This window comes from Anser anser, assembly GCF_964211835.1.
Source record: "Anser anser genome assembly, chromosome: 1".
Classification (NCBI taxonomy): domain Eukaryota; kingdom Metazoa; phylum Chordata; class Aves; order Anseriformes; family Anatidae; genus Anser; species Anser anser.
In genome coordinates, this window is record NC_139720.1 from 100247673 (window position 1) to 100260010 (window position 12338).

The 12338-nt window shown below is 49.3% G+C and overlaps 1 protein-coding gene across 4 annotated transcripts in view; it reads right to left on the bottom strand.

The window, feature by feature from the left end:
- Positions 1-7678, bottom strand: part of VTCN1 (V-set domain containing T cell activation inhibitor 1) — a 13124-nt gene extending 5446 nt beyond the window's left edge. For 3 of the 4 annotated variants that reach the window (XM_083836022.1, XM_083836021.1, XM_083836023.1), the window contains exons 1-4: positions 6859-7678; positions 5059-5123; positions 3147-3494; positions 691-969 (exon numbers count right to left, since the gene is read on the bottom strand). In XM_083836022.1, the coding sequence (XP_083692148.1) occupies positions 691-969; positions 3147-3494; positions 5059-5123; positions 6859-6974 (808 nt within the window). In that variant the 5' untranslated portion in view covers positions 6975-7678. Of the gene's footprint in view, positions 1-690; positions 970-3146; positions 3495-5058; positions 5124-5415; positions 6167-6858 lie in introns of those variants that run through there. The other variant, XM_083836024.1, reaches the window with a different exon arrangement.
- Positions 7679-12338: the final 4660 nt, after the last annotated feature.

Consider the following 12338-nt stretch of genomic DNA (forward strand, 5'->3'; position numbering starts at 1 on the left):
GGTCATGCTACTATTAGCACTTCAGCTATGACTGCAAATGGTAGAATGCCACAAATTCCAGCTAAGCCTTTTTTTGTAAGTTTGCTTTCCTGCAAATAAGGACTTTTAAATAGAGGGAGTGGGCTGCAGTCAGAGAAATTGTCACTAGTACCAACTAACGGCCTCCTGGTGTGTCACAAAAAAAGTGATCTAAACTGAATTGGCTGAAGAAAATGTCAAAAGCTGAGGGGGGTTGTTTGGCTTTTGTTAAGATACGAAGGAATGCATTCCTATGAAGTGTGTCCATCCTTCCTTCCTGTTCCCTGCCCGTTCTGTCCCCGTGCCAAGGGAGTGATTGTTACCATGGAGAAGGCCTGACATAGCAGGACCAAACACAGACTGGTTCCATTACCCCAGAGAGAGATGTGCCTGGATTTAGTGGCAGATTTAATGCAATCTACAGACACATCTGACAGGTTCGGGCATCTGCCTATTTAGATAAGGGAACATTGACCAATCCGCCAGATCACATTTTGCTATTTGGGATCCAGCAGTGGAAAGCAAGCAGTGGTCCCCTGCCTTCCCTTCCTTTACAGAAACCTCTCACCAACACAGGGGAGGCAGTGCTGCAGGAGCCCCCCCGCACACACGGATGCAGGCTTCTCCCCCCCCCTGCCATGCACGTGGTCTCTGGGTCGTGTTAAACCCTACCTGTCACCTTGATGTCGCCCGTGGCCTTGGCAATGCTGTTTTCAATCACACAGGTGTAGGTGGCGTTAGCAGTAATGTTATGCAGCAGGGAGACCACCTTCAGGGTGATGTTTTCGGAGTTCAGCTCGTAGCTGGTGTTGGCAACCCGAGGCAGGCACTTCCCTGTGTCGCTGTAGGCTGTCCAGTGCACGGTGGGTCGAGGGAACCACCGCGGTGCTTCGCACTGCAGCGTGTCCCCGCTGCTGCTGTTCTCCACCTGGACCTGGGGGGTGCTGAAGGCTTGGGGAGGGAAAGCAGGGAGAGAGTCAGAAGAAGGCAAATATCTAGGAATTGGGCACAAAATGCCCAGCTGCGCCTGCCTGGCAGTTACAGGTATTTCTAGGGCACTACTGCTCAGTGTCTCAGCACCGCATGTAGCCACACAAAACGTGGGCTGTACAGGCTGGGCTGCAAGGGGATGAATGTAGAGGAATAAAGACACCAGGGGCAAGGCACACCATTTTGACAAGATCTGAGGTTATGGCACAGCTTTAGCGTTTTTAATTCTGCTTACCGCTTACAAGCTTGATAACAACACCTGACCAACACCTACAGCCTTGTGCTGTAGCTCTCACACTAAATGGGGCTGCAGCCAAGGGCAGCACCACCTGAATCTGCTGGGGCTTGGGGCAGGTGAAGGTGTGGCCTGGGATGTAGGACTTGGACCAAGTCAACTTCCTGGGTTGAACAAAGCATTTAAAGCTACTGCAGACTCAGTTGCGTTCGTGTTAGCCTTTGTCTCCTAAAAAAACCACACCTCTTTATGTTCACTGTATTTCCCATGTGCACTTATGGTAGGAGAAATGACAGCTTTTTAGGAGAGCAGAGTTCACCCCTTTCAACAGAAATAAAACACTAATACAGCATTTCATGTGTTATCTGTAATGCCTTTGTGTGGATTACCTTGAACACGGAATCAACCAACACAAAAGCAGGCAGATTCACGTGGTTTCAAGGAAGGGTAGATACAAGCTGCTCTTCAATCTGTGCAACTACAAGATGCCATGGAAAAGCCATGGACCCACTTTCCTCTGCTAAGCCCTGAGCTCAAGGTGTGTGCTAGGACCACAGGGGTGCCAGCAAAAGCCAGCTAGAGAAACACCTGTACAGACTCATGTTGTCTGCATCATGTAGTTGGTGTAAGTCACCACAAATTAATAAGAAAGAACCAGAGACAACAAAAAACAGGTGAAACTGCTGAGCTTAGTGGAAGCACGTTGTTTTGTGCCAGCAGGGAATGGAATGACCAAGACCAGAGGTGTTAGAAGAATTAAACACCCATAAGTGAAAATTCAGATGTATCAGTGCACCTTTTAAGTTTGGTTCAATCTAGTAAATATGTAATACTTCAGATAACTATGATATGGGCAGTTTGTTGTTTTGAGAGTCGTTTTTTTAAATATATATATATAAATTATAAAACCAGAAAAAGATTCTGAATATGCTAGAATTTTTACCATGCAGCAGTTCTGGCTGGAGATATATCTTAAGTCTAGAAAGAAAAGGTTAACTTTTGTCTTTAACAGAGACGAAATCTGGATCTTTGGAAAATCATTTAGCAATGCCCGTTCTAAAAATAGAGGCTCTTTGCAGTCAGTTAAGTAGCTAGTAGGCTACGTGTGGTAAATGTAAGGAAAAAAAAAAAAAAGCAAACGCCTAAAAGTGCTAAAATAATCTCCTTTCTCTGAAACAAGGATGTGGAAAGAGAGAGTAAGGCCATTAACACCCCTGGAAAAGGAAAGAAAAAAAAATATTATTCTCTCACATGTAATTATTTTTCCTGCTCTGAACACTCAGAAGTTTGGGGCATGATCAAAAAAACTCAACAAAGCCATGCAGCACTTCCTGCCCTTTGGGACTTCATAGAGGTGGGAAAAAATAGTGTCAGCTTTCAGCTTCTGTCACGCCATGGGATGACGGATACGGTAAAGCCACACAATCGAATTTGGCATTTCACAAAACTAACGTTTCCAAACCTCACAAGCAGTTTTCAGCTGGGATTTTCCCCCCCTTTAAGACATGTGCAATTCCTTTGGCAAGGTTTGGTGAAACCAGCCTCTCAGGGAGAAGATCCTCATGACCACCATCAGACCCGTCCTACCCAGGTGTGAAGGGCCCCATGGTGGTGACTGCTCACACCAGCTCCAGCACCTGAGTAACCTCAGGTAGGTCACACAACCACAGCATGGCTGAGGTTGGCAGGGACCTCTGGAGGCCATCTGGCCCAACAACCTGCTCAAGCAGGGCCACCTAGAGTAGGTTGTCCAGGGCCACATCCAGGTGGCTTTTGAAGATCTCCAGGAGGAAGACTCCACAACCTCTTCTGGCAACCTGCTCTAGTGGCCAGACCTGGCAGCGCCAGCCTACGTTTCACAGCAGGAGTTTCTTTTCTGTATCTCTGGGCAGCATTTCCTCACCTCCCGTCTGGTACTGCAGCTCCGCCACCCCGCTCCCTCGGGACGTGGTGACGGAGCACCTGTAGGTACCGGCGTCGGAGAGCTTCACGTCTCTCAACTCCAGGGAAGCATTTCCACCGATCACCTGGTCCGCAAACACCGCCGTGCGGCCCTGAAATTCCACGTCTTGCTCTTGCAGGTGGTCCTTCCCCCCTCTAAACTCGTGAACCAGCCCGGCCACTCCAGCCTTTGCCCACCGAATTGCTATGCTGCCCATCCTGATGTCGGGCTCAAAGGTGCAGCCCAAGAGGCCGCTCTGGCCGAGGTTCCCAGGGGACGTCAAGGCGGTGACGCTGATGGAGCGCTTTCCTGTGAGGAGAAAGCAGAGTGGTGTGAGGAAAGGGAGAGTGGAGAGAGGCCAGGCCACCCCACAGATGGACATCAGCCCCATCCAGACGTGATGGGGCCCTGGCACTTCGTGAGGGCACCTCATCGGTATGCTGGTGTGCCTGCAAGATAGCGACCCCCAGGAATGACTGACTGAGACAGTGCACAGGAGCATTTCTGTAGCAGTCAGTCTACTTCAAAAAGTCACTTCCCATATCTCGTTGTAGGAACCAGTCAGAAGAATTAGCATGGTCTTTTCTCACTCATTCAGATGTATATGGGATTTTTGTGCCTGAACATGTTTTTCATACTTTTTCTTAGTTGTAATCTCACTTTGTGCAATATAAAGCTGATTGCAAGGCATAATGTTGGCAGGGAAATAAAAGGTTGCTCTTTCACCTTTACTGGAACCACAACCATTTTCATCTGTGTAAAAGAAATCAGCATTTCCCTTCCCTCGGGACACAGATTGTTCTTCAGGCTGAATCCTAACCAGCAATCCTGAGAGTCAGCTCCTGCCCTGAGCCGTCTCCTCTTTCCCATGCAGCCTGTCCCCACGTATCCTCACCCGGCACATGCCAAGGACACCCAGCAAGGCTTTTTTGTCACCTCCAAGTGACTGGGGCAACATGTCCCATCCTGGAAGACACTTCCCAGTACAGCCCTCATTCCCCCCATCTGGGAGAAGGAGCACAGTATCTTCAGATCTTTCTGTGTGTTCAGGTTTGGGGCTCCGAGCCCCAGGACAATTCCAGCTAACTCAGCACCAAACCTCCAGCAGCTCAGGCTGCTCCACGCTTACCCACCCCTTTTGTCAGCTGGCTTCCCATGGAGCAGCAGATGGAGGTGGATGTTTCAGTCGCCTGCACACCAGAACCCAAGATAACAAAAACACAACAGAAAAAAAAATGTCTGTAACTCCGCTGTGAAAGCACAGGTCAAGAATTCACTTCCTGGGGCAAAATCAGAGCTGCCCCGAAGCAGACGGGGCTCATGCGTGACTGTGACATGTTTTCTCGGAAATTCAGAGCCAAAGAGATTTCCTCACCAAGCTCTGAGTGCCAAGCACTGTTCTTCAGCCTGTGCGCATAAATCTCGGCATTATTTAAACCATTCAAGAGCTCACAGGCTCGTAGGAGCACAGCATAGCCTCTTGGAGAGGACAATACCTGCGTTAGCACCACAGCACTGTCAAGGCTGGGTTCAAGTGTGACCAGCAATGCTTTGCAGGTGGCTTCTTCAGTGATAGATGTGTTGTAGATTTTCCCTTTTTCTGTACTTTAGGAGGGCTACGCAAGAGCCAGGATGTGATTTAATGCCATGGAGAGATACTTAGCCAAGAAATGTCAGAACTGAAGTCACGCATGCAATCTTCATTCAATCATCTTGCACGCAATTGCTATAAATCAAGCCTTAATTAAAGGTTGGTAGTTGGCACTTCCACACGGTGCCACACCTCAGCCCATGCTCGGGATGGAGGTTACAGATGCCAGGGCAGGATTTCATCACCCCCTGGCACCAGCAAGAAATCTGAGCAGCCTCATACCTGAGACACCAAACCCGATGATCAGGGCGATCACTGCAGCCAGGACGATAATGACCATGGTCAGGCTATTTGGGGAAAAAAAGGACAACATTACCATGCAGCCCACCTCCCTCACGCCTGGCCACACCTGCAGAGCTGCTGGTGGGAAGGAGGTGGAGGCAGGTGAGCTGAAGCCCTAAAGCAAGGTGGTCTGGAAACTGTGAGCTGCCTGAATTTGGGATGCCCCATGCACAGAGGGAGAAGTGGCTTTTGCATCAGAGTCTAGGGAGGTGAACGTAATTTTCCCAGCACATCTGGCAGCTTCCTGCAAGAGAGCCTGTGGTGTTCGTAAGACTGCACTGCTCCTCCCTCACTTACCATGGGCCTGCATCAGTTGCTTATGAAATCTTGCCTGACTCTCCGCAGACGCCATGATTGCAGGACTGATAAGGAGCTCTAGGGAATTGCACCATGTGGGCAAGTCCCTCCTGCATGAAGCAGCAGGGATGGGAGAAGGGGAAGATGGGCTCACACCTGCTCCTGGTTTCCACCAGGCTGTTTTTATAACCAGGGGACTGCAGCTCTTGGCTTCGGGTGGTCGAGCACCCAGGACTGATTGCCAGCTGCTGCCTTCCCTGAGAGCAGGCAGACAGGGACAAATATCAAACTGGGGTCCCAGGCGAGCAGCAGGCTGCTGTCTGCTCCACAAGCTGCTTGAGCCTAGGGGAACATTGCTGCCCACCCTCACCCTCCCAGCACGAGCAGTGCAGTGAGGAAGAGGGGTAGCCAAAAAGGATGGGATTTGGGGTTCCCATGAGCAGTTAATGATTGTGGTGCTCTACCTTTCTCAGCACATCATTTTTATTTTGTGATATTTTTTCTTCCATTTTTTTTTTTTTCACTGTAATCAACAACAACCTCCCACTGCTCCTCTGAAGCTTCCAGAAAGTCTCCTCCTTCCCTGGGCCATTTCTGCAATTCAGGATGAGCCCGAGGAGGCAATGGCCTCGAAGGAGCCAGCTGCTTGCAGTGGCCTTCCGCACGCAGCTGCCAGGGCAGAAAGGGACACTGGCAGGGCTGGAGGATTGCTCTGAGAGCAGCAAGAGGCAGGCACTCATTTTTTCACACCCATCGGTCATTGCATTTCCCTGACAAGAGCCAGCTGGGCTGTCTGTCTCTGGAGAGTAGCAGGCCTGATTGCTACATGCACTCCAGTCACTTGAGAAATAAGATGCCCAGTGGATATTTACACCACATTACATTATGATTATGATTACATTATGGCATATAATGAGTGCACTTTCATTGGTGAAAAGGTCCATACAATATTACTATTCAGCTCTTCCTTGCTGCCCGATGTGACAAAGCCAGAGCACAGCTCATGCCTGAGAGGTCACGTCCACTCACACACACACACCGTCCTGCTCCCAGCATGCTGCTGTGATGGAGACCTAAGCAACTGTCTGAGGGCCAACCCCAAGCTACGAGAGCAGGCACACAGACCTTTCTCAAGCTATCAATACCCCAACCTATAACAGCATTCAAATCCCAGATGCTATAATCCACCCATGCAGAGTCTCTAGGATACACATCTCTATCCTGGCTGCAGTCAGTGACCCGTGCATGAGTGTCTGACAGCTGCATGGCCTTACTGATTGTGTAAAAGAAGCTGTTCTGGTATTTAAGTAGCAGTATAGAGTCAAGCTGCAAAGAAATGTACTCTTGAAAGCTCCTGGCAGCAGAGTGATGCAGTCAGGGAGTCTGGAAAATGCAGTTCCCTCCCCCCTCTCTGTCCCGAAGCAGACGCAGATAATACCATACCTCCAGAATATGACCTGGCCTTGGGATGCCATGGTCGCTGCACCTACGAAGACAAGCCAAACTCCAGGTGCCTGAAGGACCCACGCAGTGTTCAGCACAGCTCCTGTCCTTTGCATGATGCATTCTCCCAGGCTGTCCTGCTTAAATAACTGAACTCAGCTAAGGGGTGGTGAGAGCAAGCAGTGAACTCTCAGGAATGAGGAAGCATGGAGCATCTCAGCTCCCCCCGCCATGCCTTTGACTGGTTAAGTCACTGGGGAACAGGGGAGACCTCCTACACCATCCATTAAAGAAACATTTAATTTGATTTAAAATAAAATATAACACAGTTCATGATATGGTAGCTGAATGATCCTGAGGTCAGAGTGTAGCTGTCTCCCATGCAGATCCACAGCTGACCCATCACTGGGGGGTTGCATTATATCCAGGACTCAGGTCTCCCAGCTAAAATCTCCAGTCATGCTGTTGGCACTGGGCATACAGGTCCCATCTGTGGGTCCCCTTCCTGGCCTCATTTGCAATGTGCAGCTTCTCCTGCCTCTCTGTGCTGTGCTAAGAGGTTCCTCTGAGCTCAGAAGAACCACAGCAGTGTGGCAACAGCCCCTTTTCTGACTGCTGTTTTCTTCTGAACTCCCCCAGACCAAACTGCTTCTCTTCCCTGAGCCCAGCTCCTGCCGCTCTCAGAGCTGTCATTATGGTGGACATGAGAAGATGCAAAGGAAAGAAACTGGAGCAGACTCTCCAAGCCTTTCCCTCGGTGTCTGGTCTCACTTGAGGCTGGGATTAGGCTGAATAACTCTTGGGGATAAGGACAAAGAGACTGCAAAGAGAAAAGAAGGGACAGCAGCTTGAACCACTGTTTGGTTTCCCAAAAGGGAACCTGCATATTCTGTCATCTATGTGTGGACTGCTTTCCATGAAAGATGGTGAAAGGGGAATTTTTGATAGTCCTTTGACACCTCCAGTGAGTTTGGATGGTTAGTGGGAGCTAGCAGCTTTCCCATGCAAAAATGATGATGTCTGGAGGAACTGGGAACAGTCAAGCACTACACCCAGCCTAACCAAAAAAAACCACCACCAACAACAAAACAATCACCACCAACACCAAAAAAAACCATTAGAGGTTCAGATAAAGATGCAGCTTATTATCAACACTCATCAGTGACCAAACAAGCTGCAAAGGCTAAGAAAATTTCAGGAGAGCTTAAGATGCCCTGAGGGGCACAGCGACCACCCAATTGTACATCCCAAGATTTCCTAATGCTCCAATATGGGCTGCTACTGAAAGCTTGTCCTTCATCGTACAGCCTCTGAATGGAACTGAGGAAGGGACATCTCGGAATCACTTACGCCCCTTGATTTTTGCAATAGTTTAAACTTAAAATGCAGACTTTATACAGTTTTCACTTCCTCTCTGCTTTGGCAAGGAATAACACTTTTTAGTCTGATTTATTTTGTAGCATTTCACTGATTACCAAACCTGTTGTAAATTAGCAAGGCATTACTAAAAGCTAAGAATAGCTCTAGGCCATCTCATCTGGTGGGAAATAAACCTTAAGAAACATCCTGTTGCCCTCAGTGACACCTGATTTACAGCTGCCTTTGGAGCACTGCGCAAACCAGGCGTCCCCTTTCAGCAGTGGTTAACTCTGGGGCAACGATCAGGTTACTTCCACTTTGGAAAAACAGGTCTGTCTCAGGCACAGACAGCGCTGGCAGGACCAGGGCAAGTCCCATTCACCCAGGGTAACATCATGTTAATTACAGAGTAGCTCTCAAGCTGGAGACTACCCCTCTCCATACGTTTGTAAGGTAAAAAATGAGCTATTAAGGATATCTGACATAAAAAAGTAAGGATCTGTGATAACACAGTCTGCCCAGCTCTTACCACTTCTGGATTTATTAGCGATATCCCACCAGACATGACAGCAGGATCTCGTCCCACATGGTCTGAAAGCTGGTGAGTGTCTGGAGAAGACAGACTTCGGCTTCCTTGGCTGAGGGGAAGGCTGCAGCAGGCACAAAGAGTTACCGGTTTTGCTGGGCCCACCAGCTGGTGCCCCAGAGCTGGCCACATCACACGCTGCCTCTTGCCCGCATGAGGGAACAGTGTGGGCAGGAAGGGCTGAAAGTGGGTCAGGAAATAATAATAATAATAATAAAGGAGGGGGGGAAGGGCAAGAAGACATTCAGTGGTCTGTGGGAGGCATGGGCGTAAGAACCAGACATGCCCTTCGTGGTACAACTCATGTATTTGTTCAGAAGTAATGATTGTTCCAGAAGAGTTCCCTCACAGCAAGTTCATGCCTTATTTCAGCGTCACTGGAAAGCTGAAGAAGGTACCTGTGAAGGAGAAGAACCAGGAGAAGAACCAGGAGAAGATGGAGTTGTAGGAGGCTGACAAGCAGCAAAACTTGATGAAACGTTCAAGAGAGGTGAAGGCGGACAGCAGGCTGAAAAATATGAAGGCTATCCTTGGGATTTGGCCAAAAATGTTGGAGACCATTCTAGCCTCGTGCTCCCACATCAGTAATGATGGTGTCAGGAGGTGCCTGAGAGGCACTGCAGACGGATGCACCAGCGGACCCACCCTGGGGGCTGGAAGGAGAGCCTGGCGCTGCCTTATCAGCTCTGCCTGTGCCTGGCCTCACCTCACCTTGAAGGGAAGGTGGAAGCAGCAGTGGCCAGAGCAAACCCTCATCTCAAAACAGGGAGGTGGTGAGCCACCCTGGGCTGGAAATAAGTGAGGCCACCTGTGCTGCCGGTGTGCTGCTGCAAGGGTCTGCCTTGATGTGGTCAGAGCGCTCTTGTGGACCACTTTCTGCCTTGGGAAGGCCAAGAAGCCCTGCTGGGCCAGCTTCTGCACTGCTCCTGTGATCTTCTGGGGACAAACTAGACGCTCGTGCATGGAGCTGTCAGCACAGTTGTGTCAGCAGTGTGCATTGCCTCCTCTGAGGAAGGAGAATTACCACAGTAGGATCAGCTACCCTCCCATGTTTTCCCTACCTGGAGACTAAGTCATCCTCTTGCCTCTGAAAGCTTCTCCTCACGCTCATCGCTTCACTTTCTTTTTTTTTTTTTTATATAAGCAAGGCTTTTTTATCAGCAAGGGCATTTGTCCTGCGAAAAACGTGCACCTTTACTAGCACAGTTCTGTCAGCACAGCACATGTCTGTCTTGAAAATGTCTTTGCTTGAGGACCAGCCGGTCAGAAATAACATCATGCAACCCAGCAGACCAGCTACACCTCCTAATCCACCAACTGCCCAAGGCTGATTACCAAAGAAGAACTGGAAGCCATTCCTGGGGCTGGCTGTTGGGGATCAGTGTTAGACTCCTACAGATAGATCAGCAGCACACACACGATTGGCAAAATATTTTGAGTAAAGAATACCGGGCACGGTCTGCTTGCAAGTAATGGGAGGACACTTGCATCTAACCCCCCAAAGTGACTATGGGCATTGTCTGCCTGCTGTGAACATGATTTCAGGCTACCACGACACACAGCCATCTTTGCCAAAGCACAGAGAGGTAGCTGGTCGATAGATACTTTATAATCCCTGATACTAACCGAGCCTTCAAGTCTACACAAAAAGATTGAAACAAGGCCCTCGCCCTGGCAGGACTAGCCGCCCAGGCTGTACATACGCTGCTCTCCCACGTTAAACATGGAGCTCACACCAAGTTGACTGCAGTTCTCTGAAGGTTTTGTGTTCACTGGTGTAATTCTCATGAACAGCTTCTTGGAAAATGTCAGCGACAGGGTGTGTAAGAGATGCATAACATGAAAACGCATTCCTCAGTTCCACGCTCCTCCCTGTTTGAGCGGACCGTGATATTTTAGACAGAACTTTTGTACCTAGAAGGCAGTGCTGTGCTTATGTGTTCGCTCTGTAACACAGCTGGGAAGTTCCAATTAAAACCAACACATATGCAGGGGTGGTAGGGCAAGAAATAGACAGAAAACGACACATTTGTTTTTACAACATCTTCCGGTACTGAGCACATAGCGAGGACAAGAATGGGTTACAGTTTGTTCCATTAAAGATTGCCTCAAATTAAACTTTCACTTTGAAATTTCAGAGTCAGCAGCTTGGCGTCTTAAATTGCCTAACTTGGAGATTTAAACTGCCTAACCTTTCCCTGTTTGACAGCCCTTTCTGGATGATTAATGGACAGCCATAAACAACATTTGCATAAGGCTATCTGTCTCCTTTGCTGGGAGGAAGAGGTTCCAAAACTGGCTTTGTAAGAGGGAAGAACAACAGATCAGTCTTCTAGGTCTGAGCAAGCAAACAGACAGCACAGATTTCTACTTTTTACAACCCAGCTATTATCATCCAGAAAGCAAGAACCAGTCCCCACTGTTGACACTAGAGCAGCATTCCTCTCCCCAGTGACCAACAGTCAGACCTTTGTCCCCACCCCAGCTCCCCAGGCAGTGTTACCAGACCCTAGCAACACGCACCTGTGGCTGAGGTTACTCCCGGGGCAGCAGCGTTCCCAGTGTCACTGGCACAAATGTGTTTTGTTCAGGAAGGTACCCAGAGCATCGGATTCACCCAGGCAAGTGGCAGACAGCAATCAGCACATTAGCAGTTGCCCTTACAAGAAATTGCTTCTTCCTCCTCCTCAAAGAAGCTGTTTCCCCAGCTACGGGTTGGCAGCACGCATACAAACCCAGGAGATACATCCTCCCTCCCCTGGGGAAAACGGAACAAGCTCTCCTAAAATCAGAGCATTGCCAAGACCGTGCAAGCCAAATCCAGCATATCTGCTGAAATATATCTCTTGATGCTCCTCTTTCTTAAGTTTGGGACAGATACCTGTGAGCTTGCACCTCTGGCTCCTACAGATGCTGAGAGTGCCCTCAAACCTTTCCTTGGAGAGACGGATGCTCTCCTGGATCCCACATCACCCCTAGTAATGCTGTGTCCCACACCACCTCCACGGAGAACATGCAGACCAGGTGAATGACATTCTAGTTCCTGTTCTCATCGGTGCCATGGGTTTTCCTTGAATTTGTCTCAGTTAAATTACAGATCTGCCTCGCTCCTACTTTGCAGGGAGGGCATAATGATACTACAGCCCACCTGGAGAAAACATGAGAGCTGCAAACACAACAGCAGTTCTCAGGAGTGTGACTGTGCTATATGCACACATCCAAGGCCAGAACCCAGCCAGGTACATGACGGGGAGGCAGGAGCTGCACTGAGGCTGCCAAGCCTCTCCAAAGCACGAACACAAAGACTGGAATGCGCCCCGACAAGCAGCTTTGGCCTCTTCAAGAAGGACAGCAGACTGTTGATCCTGCAGAATGAGGTACGTCTTGACCCTCCTGTGAGGTAACTGCTCAGACTGACTTTCCCCTCAGAGCCTGAACCCGCAGGTCTCAAGTCCTCAAAAGTGCAGGCATCAGTACAATTCCTGGAGTTTGCTCCTGTCCAGGCACAAAACAACCTTGCATACACACCCCCAGG